The sequence below is a fragment of the Dicentrarchus labrax genome, unplaced genomic scaffold (genome assembly GCF_905237075.1).
Source record: "Dicentrarchus labrax unplaced genomic scaffold, dlabrax2021, whole genome shotgun sequence".
In the NCBI taxonomy this organism is placed as follows: domain Eukaryota; kingdom Metazoa; phylum Chordata; class Actinopteri; family Moronidae; genus Dicentrarchus; species Dicentrarchus labrax.
In genome coordinates this window covers 29,759,936-29,773,130 of record NW_026136714.1, presented here as the reverse complement: position 1 = coordinate 29,773,130, position 13,195 = coordinate 29,759,936, and the positions used below count along the sequence as shown (strand labels likewise).

Below are 13,195 nucleotides of genomic sequence, written 5' to 3'. Positions count from 1 at the left end.
TTTTGTGAAAGTTTCATTAACTGTTTGATTCAGAGTCAGATTGGAGTTGAATATTCCTCCCAGTTTCAGCCCTGTACAGAGAGAGTCAATAACCTGTTCTGCCAACTGAGATCACGTGTGGTTTTCTGTGGTGTATTCTGTTTCATACAATAGACATGAACATTTGACAACACTTAAACAGATTTAAGGAAAGGGAGCTGCTGTATGTGTTTAATAGAGTGAGAAAACACTGCAAGGACATGAAGGACGTATGATGTCCCTGGAGATTCAGGTCTCTGTTGTAGTGTGTGTTCTATCATCTGCTGACACTTTGTAGTTTTTATAGTGAAAAGCTGATCACAGAGAAGCAACAGTATCAACAGTATGTGTAAGTATATTTCCTTATATAATGATAAAGTTAGTGCCTTACATGGGATTAAAACATTTCAGGAGGCAAATCATTTAAACATGAAAATATACAAGTTAAAGAATAAAATAGCCATTGCTAACATATGATACGAACAATAATACTAATCAAATATGAGACATTAAACAGAGTGCTAGAAGACATAATGTGATTTAAAAGATGAAACTGACTCAGAAAAACCTCTTACCTGCTGCTGCTGCTGCTGATGATGATGATGATGGAGATCAGAGCTGTATGCACCTTGAAAGCTATGACAAATACTAACATATTCATGGTTTCATATCCAGGTGAGCTCCACATTGATGGTTTTTTTTTGATGGCTTGTACTGTCTCATCCAGGTCTTCCCAGAATAACAGAACGTAAATAAAGATTCTCATATGATGGTTTCTGTTTGAACTCTCTTTCAGTTGGAACATTGGGCTTCAAAATTACAAAGTAATTAAAAACATGAGTAATTTGCTAATTAACCAGGCGTCAAAATAATGAGTCACTTTCTCAATATTTGACTTATATCATATTATTGAGAGAAAGTTTCTCATTATACTGACTTAAAGAATCCTTTTTTTCTGCCACATTGGCAGAAATGGGCTTCCAAAGGTGTCCCACGCTTTTTACGCACAATTTAAATAAAAAAAAAAAAAAGGAAAAACTTTTGTGAAGCGTTACTTTCACTTTTGACGTTGGCTGGAAACGACGCAAGAACTTCGGGTGAGCAAATAAAAATATGATCAAATAAGAAATTGGAGGAAGAGTGGAGGAGGAATGCGGAGAAGGGTTCGAGAGAGAGAGAGAGAGTTGATGTACTTCCTAACGGCTGGAACGACCTGTTGGTTTATTATATGATTATGGTTGTGGGGCAGTTGGGACGGTGGTCTGATCCCCCACACGCTTTCACTTTCCTTTAGGAGGGTTGTTCTCGCAAATCAGTCAGTTGGGCTCCTCGTAATGAGACCTGAGCTCCCCTGAAAACATGATTTGTGAAATTTGGCGGGGGGTGGGGGGGTCTTTAATTTTGCCTATATGCTGTTTCTCCCTTGCATTTGAGAAGCTCTTAACTTTAGGAAGCAGATGTAATTGTCCATAAGCATGTTAGTATTAAAATGCCAGATTTTTAAATGGAGTTTGGTCTTGTTGTTGATGTTTTAGTTTTAGTTTTTTGTTTTTTTTAAAAAAAAAAGAATAACTCGCTTTTTTATATTTCTGTATCTTCATCATCTTGGGTCATAAAGTTAGGCTATTATTGATGAATGGTTCAGTATTGCAGACAGGCTAACCAGCCCTGGTTACTGGTTTTCTCCCTTTATGTGTTGTATGCAACTTGCTCTTGTCATATAGCAACCTCTGTTTCCATTGGTAATCACAGCCCATCTCATTACTGCTTTTTGTTTTACTTCCTCCAACATGTGGACATGAATGTTTTCTTCCTGATTTCCTCAACAATCTATTCTGCATGCTATACCACTGAAGCAATGCAGCACAATATAATGAACTCACTCACTTTAACTCAGATATCAGAAAAAAACTAACTTAAGTCCCACTCACCATAATATATATACACTTTGGAGTCAGCCACCTCATTTTACAATCTGTAATCTATAGAGGAGAGACAGCAGCAGGTGGTGGAGATGTGCAGCACTGAATGACACATGAACTGTCTGAAAACAGTGTGTGTGAGTGAAAGTAAACTAACAATAACACAAATAAACTGATAAATAATAATAAAATGAATATCTGGTTTTAACTCATATGAAGTAGCGGGATGAGTATTGTAGTTGTAAAAGTGGGAAAAGGACTTCTTTCTTTTTCTAGAAACAGAAAAAGTAAAAACATTCACTCATAAAGCACATAATACATTAAACAAATTCATCATCATCAGAAATCAGTCAGGGCAAATAAATTCATCATAAAGGTGTTATTTATGAATTTATTGTAATATGTTGCAGTGTGATGGCGGCTCAGATGAAGAACTGGAGGACACTGAGGCTCCTCATCCTCTTCAGCCTCCTCAGCCTCACTGAACTCTTTGGTAACTCTTCGATGTCTTTACATTTATAACCCTTTAAGATTCCGTCCAGTTTAATTTGTTGATACCTGTGGTTACCATGGCAATGTTACACCTCTGAAAAGAGGAAGACGCCACTTCAGTGAAATCAATACAGCAACTGTCTTCCTGAGTGCTCCCCTACAGGCTGATTACCAGGAATCGCTTTTACTCATTTAAGTACAGAATTTCCCCTATTTGTTTGAACCAAAAAACATTAATGTATGTTTTATCCCAGATAGCAAAATGTGATTGAATCAACATTGAGATATTGTCAGGCTGAAGGTTCAACATTGATGTCAGATATTGAAATATACATTGAAAGTGCTGGCTATGATCAACATTGAAATAACGTTGAATTTCCAATCAATTCTGACAATCAATCAACCTTGATTCAACTATATATATGCACTGCATTACAAGGTTATTATTAAAGGGCCATTTCAACACTTTTCCACCTTCCTTTGTATGTTTTTAATATGCCTCATTAAAAACCCCATTAGATTGGCTATTTCAATTCTTTTTAATAAACCAAGGTTGAGAACAGCTGCTTTACTGCATGCTCTATGAACAAAACAGACCATTATTCAATAAGTTATTTATTAAATATTCAAAAGCAATTACACTGTTGTACTTTTTTTTTTTAGCACACACCTTTTCATCTTGTAAGGTTTCCTGCCTGGCTTGGGTGGAGAATTATCTATTTGCCCTGAAACTCCAGGGGACACAAACATGGCAAATGTCCTTCAGAAATAGGACCACAGTTCAACATGAACTGAACATAAAAGCATAGTAGCTTTAAAGATTCAACTCATTGCCTTTTCTTTTCTTGGTACCCCGCCACTCCTCTCAGGTGCACCCCTGCAGTGCACTCCTGTATTGCAATTCTGTCAACTTGCGATCAAATTGATGAGCAGCTGCTGTCACAAAAAGAAAGAAAAAAAGTGTTGTAAAGTTGTAAAATAAAAAATAGGATAGCTGCAGTTCTGCATTGCTAATACAAGCAACACACTCCGGACTAAGTTGCCACGGAACAATAATTCACCAAGTTAACATTGAGTCAAAGGATGACAGCCATATGATGGTATCTGAATGGGGCAATAAATGATATTCCAGAAGGATTTACCAGTTAGTCTCACACGCAGAAGGACGAAGTTTATCTGCCGTTCTGCGCCCACTTGCCTCCCGCAAATGCCCAAATTCCCGCCACAGTTTGAGCTCAAGTCCTGTGAGATCTCGCTGGTCTCGTAAGCCCCCCTGTTCCCCCCTCTCCTCCCCGCACCCCATCAGCACCATTGAAACGATGTGGATTCATTGTAGGGCATTTCAACATTGAAAAATCATCATCTATACTACATTGATTCAACAACAGGTTTTCAAACGTTGAAATGGTAACTATAATTAAACATTGAATCAACATAGATTTTTCAACCTCAGCCAAAAATAACCAATCTGACCAAAATCCAACACTGAATTAATGTCTTTTGCTATCTGGCATGTTTCATATTATCCACTACAGTAACAGCAAGTGTGGTTTGATACTACAGGAAACACTCACTGAGCAGAAACTGAACAGAAGAGCAACCAAACTCACATTTTAACAAAGATGTCAGTCAATAAGCATGAGCATAAGGAACACCTAATACATTTGTGTCATGTGTGACTCTACTCACTTCAAATCCAGCACAATTATTTAAGCTCATGAATGAGTTTGGCATCTTTTCAGGATATAAAGTAAATTGGAGTCACAGTGAAGACTCCATGTTGCCACAACAAATCAGAAAAAAAGAGAGACGTAAATATCTTCGTATGAATGTAATTTCAGAGCAGAGATTATCATTTTATGAATTTGGGAAGTGAGGAAATCCAATTGTTTTTTGTTTTAAACTGACTAAACAGTAATATCAAATAATATTAGTAATAATAATAATCATGATTATGATATTAATAATAATGAAATGTTTCACAGAGGTGAGAGAGGATGAGTGGGAGGAGCTCAGACCTGATATCGCTGCACTGCACCGCCTCAGAGGACTTCCTGAACACATGTTCCACGAAAGGCTCAAGAACTCAAACCAAAGGTATCTTAATAAATGTTTGGTGTCTTCATCTGTTATGGTATTGGTACATGCATATATGTATATTTTAGGAAATATATTCATATCATAGGGACCCCCTGGTGCATTATTTTCAGTAATTAAAGAATTCATTAAGACGTCACCAAAGAAATGTGCACTGAACATGTAACATGGACTTTACTCCATCTTAGGCACGCATCCATCCATGGGGCCAGAGGTAAAAGATCCAGTACCAGGTAATGAAGTATTTACTCTGCTCTCAACTGAGATTGTTGGTGCCATCATGGTGAGAGTACTTTCATTAGTTAGACAATTAGTTGGACAAAACAAGACATTTATTAGCTACAGCTCTGAGGAATTGTGATGGACAGTTTTCTTATGTCCATTGATTGATAAACTGAAAGAATGATCTCAGATTAAGTGATAGGAAAAAAAGAAAGAGGTACTGACCATGGTATTGATTTGGCTACTTCAGCCATTTATTCTGGTACAGGAAGGTCTTCAAATGTCACATTACTTAAAGATAATGAAAATGAAGACATGTATGAGTGACCTTTCACCTGGAATAAGCCCATAAAGATTAAGTCTCAATGTGGATTTACAGTTTTATACAAATAGAAGCAAAATCTGTTCTGGCTGTCCTTGAGGTCTTGCTACAGCTTTGCAAAATAGTCAGATTAACTTTTCATGTGGTCTTTATCAGGTTTTACTAGATGTGTGTTGTTTTTGTGATAAACATGTTAATGTTTATGTAATCTTCTAATCTTTTAGGGCGGACATTTACCAAAACCCACTGAGTCTGTTGAATGATTTGCAGGAGTGTGAGAAGAATTTCACAATGTGTGTCATTGAGATGGGACAGGTTGGTGGATTTTAGAAAATCAGAAGCAGTGCTTAGTTTAGAAGAACTGAACTCAATGTAACTGGACCCAAAACCTGTCCAAAGAATTCACACATCAGAATACACAGATTGAAATACACCGTCCTGCATAGACAGTTATCTTGATATAATTGCTCTCTGATTATCTGTTGTATTTTTGTATGTTAATTTTATTTTCAATTGCTTTCCAGGATTTCAACAGCTTCTTGGGAGCTGTTGATGAACACAAGATACAAGATTGGCTGCTCAGTGCTTCAGAGCTCTCTCACAGCTACAGCCAAAGACTTCTGGTCATGACTGACAAAGAAAAGTCAACAAATGAAAGAGTCCAACAGGAATACAGCATGGATCCTCATTACTCAGTAATAGTCAGCCTAGAATGCCTGCACAATGCTTCGTGTGTACCAGAAGCAGACGGCTACACTGTAGTGAAAATATTTGGAAGTGTTTCAGAAGATGGACAATCTGTGTCTGGACTTTCTGGCTCATCGCTTGCAGAGCTGATGTTGAAACATTCCCTGGAAGCCGTACCGGTGTTCTCCTTCGATGGAAACACAACCACAGACTTCCAACATAACTTCATTCGGGTTTTTGTGGTCCGTGGCATCAAAGCAGTCTTAGAAACAACCCAGGAGAATCACCAGATTTACCAGGTCATGAACCAACTTGACTCCGTTTCACACTACGAAATTCCACAAAGACCGGTTGATCACAGCACACAGTATGACCACCAGCAGATCCTCATCATGGAGGACGACCCTGTTGTCAGAAAAGCTGCTGTTTATCTGTATGAGAAACATCCAGCCGTTAGCTCTGTCTACGTTCTTGATAAAAACCAAAAACCAAAACTGATTCACGGTGACTCTGTGCCTCTGACAGAGGACAGCAGACTGGTGCTGGTAGGCCATGGTGTGACAGACAACTCAGGAGAGACGAAACTGGCAGGATTCAGCGCACAAGAAGTCTCCAAAATCATTCAGCAAACCCCCAGGCTTTCTGATAAAATCAAAACAACGAGTGTGGTGGCCTGTGAGGTCGGAGCAGATAAAGCTTTTGTTGAAACCCTCCTGAGGGACCTCCATGAGACCGCCGGCATCAAGACAGAGTTACACCTCAGGGATGCTGTGCTCCAGGTCAGACACACAGGGGAGAAAATCACCCAAGACATCTCTACAGAAGGGCTGCAATGGCGACATAAAGATGACAGCAAGAAAGTGGTGGCGACCCTTGATAGTAATGGAGACGTTGTTATTAGAAACGAGCCTGGCAGTAAAGGAAAGGCAATTTTTACTAATGAAAGAAACCTTCTAATGCATCCGAGAAAACGTTTTCTGACCTATAGAGACAGTTGGCCACAGGAGCCTAAGAGACATATTAGCCAGAATGTTTTGGAGAAGTTGAAGCATTCTGACCAAAATAAGTTTAATCAGATACATTCTGCTTTTGATGAACTTGAGGCTGTGTCCTGGGGATTCTTCCATGGAGACCTGCCCCTTCCACAAAAGATTAACACCAATAACTTGCAGCAAAAAGAACAGCATTATGTAATAATGAAAAAAGAAACTGGCAAATCTAATAATAAGATAGAGTATATAGCAGATGAACAGATACCACAGGATGTTCTGTCTAAGTGTTATGAGATTAAATCAGGAGACGATATCAGAAATGTCATCCGTCACTATGCAAAGACCGGGGAGAATGAGGACACATACCTGATGGTCAAAGACTGGATATACCTTGTTGATCATAAAAGTCTGTATGTGTATCCAGTTGGAAAAAAGCTTGACAACAATCAAATTGGAAATGAGGACAAAATTAATGAAATTAAAGCCTGCATTTTTAAACAGATAGGCAAAGAAAAATATCCAGACATGCGAAAACAAATTCTTGATAAAAATATAAATAACCCAAAAGAACAATATGTTAAATATGTGAAAGATATTTTTCTTGGAGAGCACACAACTTACCTACCACTACCCACTGAGGCCTGGTACACCACATATTTCACTGCATCAGTTATATCTGAATCTGCTAGAAACTTCCGGACATTTCCTCTGACTCTCATGGCCCTGGATATGGTTGAAAGCAAAAACAACAATATCCGAGAGAAAGGACTGAGGTTTTTTTTTGAAGACCATCCAATGGCAAGGGGAGGTAGTTGGGTTGACCCAAGCAGGCGAGGATTTAGTGGCTCAGCAACACCTGAAGGTTCTAGCAAATTACAAAATCGATACCCTCCGACAGAACATGATTTAAATTTGGCACTCAAAGAAGTCCTAATAAAAGAATTCAACCATTACAAATTATGGGTTGGAGAGAATAAAAAAGATTCTCTGTCTCAAATATTGAATGTTGTGGAAAAATACAAGATATCTGAAAGTAAGGAAACCATTATTAAAGATTACGAATTGTTCAAAACACAAGATAGCAGTGAACCGCAAGCATCCGGCGCATTAGGAGGCTACAATGATGGCCACACAACATCCCAAGACCTAAAATCTGCCAGAGAGTTGGAGAATTCCTTCAAACTTGAATCATATTTCTCCAGGGCAAGAGCATTATCTGCTGAACAAATCCACAGTCAGATAAAGGCAAAGTATGGAGAAAGTCTGGCAGGGTTGCACATTCAGGAGAGCAGTGCCATGATGGAGAATGGACAGTTCATATGTAACGTTGTGTCTGAGGGTGCTGATGTTGAACCTGTTGAGTTTAGGGTTGCGTTATCTCCAGAGAGTCAACACTACAATGAAAAGATGTTGAAGGGCATTGACACAGCAATCCATGATCTGGAGAGTCACGGTTCAGTCTCCTCCCATAAGGTCAACAAGTTTGTAGAGCACAGTGGGAGTGCTGTTGGGGTGTTGGGTCTCATGCTGGGGATGAAAGGAGCTGTTCGTGCTTTTGAACAGGGTGATGTTAAAGATGGTGTGATGGGAACGTTGCAAACGGCTCATGGAGTGACAGCAATGACAACGTCTGTTATTGCGAGACAAACTCTGTCCTCAGAGGCAAGAATCGCCAGAGCTGCAACCCCTGTAATGAAGGGCACAATGACTGTCATACCAATAGTGGGGATTGGATTTGGGTTATACAATTTAAAACAAGATTTGGAGAGAGGTGACACACTGGGATACATTGATGCTGCCTTAGATGGTGTTATGCTTGAACTGGATGTTATTGAAATTGTTCAGCCTGAACTGGCACCATTTATAATGCCTATAAACCTCGCTTTATCAGTAGTCCGGATGGTCATTGATGATTTTTATATGAGTATACAGAATGAACTAAACAGCCTCCCAAAGGATGCTGGAGTTGCACAAAAACTGCTGGCTGTTTTTCGTGGCTTTGGGAAGGGGATTTTGCACTTTGTAATTAATGTGGCAAGTTTCTTTTACGATTGGCATTACGATGAAATTGAGGAGGGACACCGACTTGTTGCACAGATATCAGACTACCAAAAATATTACAAAGTTACAAAGGAACAGGATGGAACCAATGCCATTGATTTTAGTGGTGGTGGCTCTTCTTGGAATGGTGGAGGTATTAACTTCTGCCTGGCTGACCAGGGTCAGTCTGAGCTCTGCATGGACTATTTTGTTTCTAGCGAGTATAGTTTTGGAAGGAGGTGTTGGAAGATTGATACACATGGAAGCCAAGATATTATTCTTGGCCTGGGGGAATCACATCAGTTAGAGTACAAGACACTACAGAAGAAAGTACTCATGTTCATACCTGCCGGCTCTGTGACAGTGGTTTCAGGTTATGAAGCTGTATCTAATTCCAGATATGGGATATACAAAGGAAATAGAGATTCTAATCGTTTCTTTGCTATTCAGAAATCAGACGACCAACATATGATTGAAGTGATGTTAAGTTACTATTACGAGCTTTACGGTGAACCAGGTGATGACATATTCTTCCTCGGTCCACAGAGAAGTTACGTTAAAGGCTCTGGTGGGAAAGACACATACGTCATTCCTGAAAATGGAGGGAAAACCATTATTAACAACTACGATCCTTCCAAAGCAGTGGACACTCTTCACTTCAGTGTTGATTACACTCACATTTCTGTGTCTAAATCTGGAGATGATGTTGTGTTAATGTATGAGGGCAGTCATACGGTGACCATAGAAGGATGGTTTTTAGGGGAACTGTATCGTCACATGAACATGATGTCAGGAGACGGAGTTTTATTTGAGATTTCCTCCACTGTGGTTTCTTCTGTTCGGCTGGTGGCCACAGGAATTAACATGATGTTTAAGACACGTGGTGAAATTGTGAATGCATCACAACCACTTTTAAGTACAGTTACAAATATCTTTGGGTCTCGATATGATGACGTGCTCATTGGGAATGGAGAGAAGAATCTGATGGATGGAGGAGGAGGTAGAGATCGTCTGACTGGGGGTGAAGGAGAAGACATGTACATAGTGAAAGACAGACAACAGTCCTCAGTGTTGATTGAAAATTTCTCCAGGGACAATAAAACAGACCTGGTCATAATAGAAGCAAATCTTCATACTTTTAATGTCAAGGTAGAAGGTGATAATGTTGTTCTGAACGCTTTCCATATGAATATAGCCATCCATGTGACTTTAGTGAGGTGGTTCAGATCACCAGCAGACAGACACTTGCTTGTTGTGACAAAAGATCTGATCACTTACACAATCTCGGATAACAAGGCTGACTGCCAGCAGAAGGACCCCTTCACCAAGTGCATAAAAAGTCGCAGCATTGACTACAGCAGCTCTCCATCTCATCTGGTGGTGGACCTTCAGGAGGATGAGGCTTTTCACAGTGTGACAGAGGTCCGCGGGTCAGCATTCGATGATGACATCAGAGGGAATAAAGAACACAATGTTTTTGTCCCGGGAAGTGGAAATGATTTTATGCAAGGTAGAGGAGGAGAGGACTGGTACATTATCACACCAGGACAAGGAATTAAAACCATCAACAATCAATCCCCAGATCTAGCCGTGGACATTATCTTCCTGAAAGAAGAATATCAGCACATCACATGTACGTGTGAAGGACAGAGCATCATAATGTCAGTATACGGCAGAAAATATGTTATTTTACAGAACTGGTTTAACTCAAAGAATCATCAGCACCTGCAGATCAAGACCAGTGACGGAATAACAGCTGGACTGATGTCCAACCGCAGCAGCTGTGACAAGTCTTTATTGGAACCCTTAACTGTTGACTATAGAAACCAGAAACCTGAACCACTTCAAAAAATTGAGACATCAGATGAGTTATTTTTATCTATATATGATGAGTGTTTCAGATATAGAAGAACACATACAGAAGACAGACTCTTCTGCGACTTTAAAGGCAAAGTGATGATGATGAATAATATGGATTCAGTGAAAGAAATGTATGGCTCCACAGGTTTTGACATCATGGTTGGGAACAGCAATGCCAACCTGCTTGATCCTTACACCGGGGGTGCACTGATGTTTGGAGGTGAAGGAAAAGACACTTACATAATCAAACATGGATATGGTACCAACTTAAAGATTGATAACTTTGCAGAAGATCAGAATATTGATACTGTGATGATTGGTATGGATTTCCTTGCTGGCAGTCAAATCGCACTGGATTCAAAAACGCGAGATCTTGATGTGCTGATCACAACAAAAGAGGAACAATTAAAATTCAGTTTGCTCAACTACAATAACGGTGACCAACATCAGCACCTAGAATTCCAGAGCTCTGACGGAGTGAATTTTAAATTGAAATCAGTAAACTCAGCTGGAGACGACTCTTTCTTTAACGTTGAAGCTTTCAAAGTGACTCTGAAACAATCGCATGTTGACTGCCGTTTGGACCTCAGCTCTCAGAGGAATCTGTCCAAGGTCCATACAGTGCATGGCTGTTCCTCACAGTCCAATGACATACTGGGTAATGCTCAAGACAATGCTCTAATTGGTGGATGGAAGGATGACGTGTTGGAAGGAGGCGAAGGAGATGACACATTGATAGGAGGGAACGGAGATGACGTCCTCGTTGGTGACTTGGGAGACGACACTCTTTATGGTGAGGATGGAAATGACACTATGATGGGAAACTCTGGCCGGGACATCTTCATTCCTGGACCTGGGGCCGATCTACTGGACGGAGGTCCTGGCAGAGACACTGTTCTGTACCGGGGTGATCATGACACGGGTGAAGGGGTTTATGTTAACCTGCTGACTGGACAAGGCCGCTATGCTGATGCTGAGGGGGACGTGTTGAAGGATGTGGAGACGGTCATTGGCACCATCTATTCTGATATCTTGGTGTCTGGTTATGAAAGTTCTCTTCTCAAAGGCTCAGACGGCAGCGACATCTTGGTGTCCACTGGTGGTGATTACCTGGAAGGAGGTGAAGGAAATGACATTTACATGGTGGCTTTTAACCACGGTGCAGTCACCATAAACAACTGTGCAAAGGACAACGCCACAGACGTCCTGTACTTGAGCTCACGGTCAACACCATTATTTGACTGCCAACTGTTATCTGACAGAGTTCTTCTGATTTTCTTTGGACAAAACCAAACTACTGTTAAAATTAAACTTGAAGGCTGGACCAGTGATGATAATGAATGTGGTCATTTGAAGTTGGTTTTCAGAGACGTGGAGGTGTCAGTGGACCGGCTGCTACAAGAGTGTCAGTTAAGACACAAGGAAGCAGTTTGGTCTTCAGCCATAAGTTGGATTATCTGCATCAGTCTCGTCCTCTTCCACTGTGTTATCATTTTACTGACATGCAGAAAATCACTTTTAAGGAGAGAACAAGAAACACAGCAGAAACCAACAGAAACAAATGTTGAAGGAGAATCAGATTCTATGATGGCAGATGCAATGTAGAGTTCTGTGAGGCTGCAGTTGAAATTTATCTCTGAACACAAGGAGACAGTATCTGAATTTCACTGAACATTGGTCATTTTATCTTTTTGTGGTTTGCAGTCGATTGTAGTTGAGTTTACTTTTAAAGCTCATGACAGGTCAGGGCATTTTGTGCATCATTGACAAACATCATTTTTTTTAGTTAGAAGCATGGTGTCTGAATGGATCATATTTAGTAATCAATCAACTACATATTGAGGAAAGACTGACTTATATCATTATAATAATATAATTCATCCTGGCTCTTAGCTTGGGGACATATAGATTATCATAACATTGGATTCATCGCTGACATTGTAGAGATTTTGGACACGATCAGACTTTATGTATTGAATGAAAGTAAAGGAAATTTCTACTTTAACAGCAACCTGTATTTATTATTACAATATTATTAATTACTTCACATTGTGCTTTGATTTAAATGTTTTGGACATTTTTAACTCATCTAACTGTTACTGTACTCAAATGTTTCATAATCATATCAAATCATATGTGTCATTTATTTTAATTCCTTTCTCATTTATTCTTGGAAATAAAATCATTCAAATTATTATGTGTGCTGAAGATTCATTTTAAATGTCCTTTCTTCTTTAATTCTTACTAATAGTTTGGGTAAAGTAAAAATACAGCTGCATGAAGAGAAAAACTCTTCAGTTTTTTAATGCAAATAATAACATCTGCCTCCAAAAAACCCACACCTACATGAATTATTTGATATCACAAAATCACAAAATTAATTTAATTGCCACTATGCAGAACCTGCTTGATTAACAATATCATGAGGAGGAATCAGTGTTAAGCTGACTTAAAGGACCCGAATTACTCTTGTTGAATTAATAATACATATTGTAAATAATTCCCATACTAACAAGAACACTGAGCAGCAACAGGTGAATGTT

The 13,195-nt window shown here is 39.4% G+C and overlaps 1 protein-coding gene across 1 annotated transcript; it reads left to right on the top strand.

Annotated features, from left to right (window-relative positions):
- Positions 1 to 891: 891 nt before the first annotated feature.
- On the top strand, positions 892 to 12,847 carry LOC127375880 (uncharacterized). The gene is made up of 6 exons (XM_051422245.1): positions 892 to 1,115; positions 2,351 to 2,433; positions 4,418 to 4,529; positions 4,718 to 4,762; positions 5,298 to 5,388; positions 5,598 to 12,847. Exons 2-6 carry the CDS (start codon positions 2,355 to 2,357, stop codon positions 12,255 to 12,257), a joined length of 6,987 nt encoding a protein of 2,328 aa, XP_051278205.1. The 5' UTR covers positions 892 to 1,115; positions 2,351 to 2,354; the 3' UTR covers positions 12,258 to 12,847.
- The last annotated feature ends 348 nt before the right edge of the window (positions 12,848 to 13,195 follow it).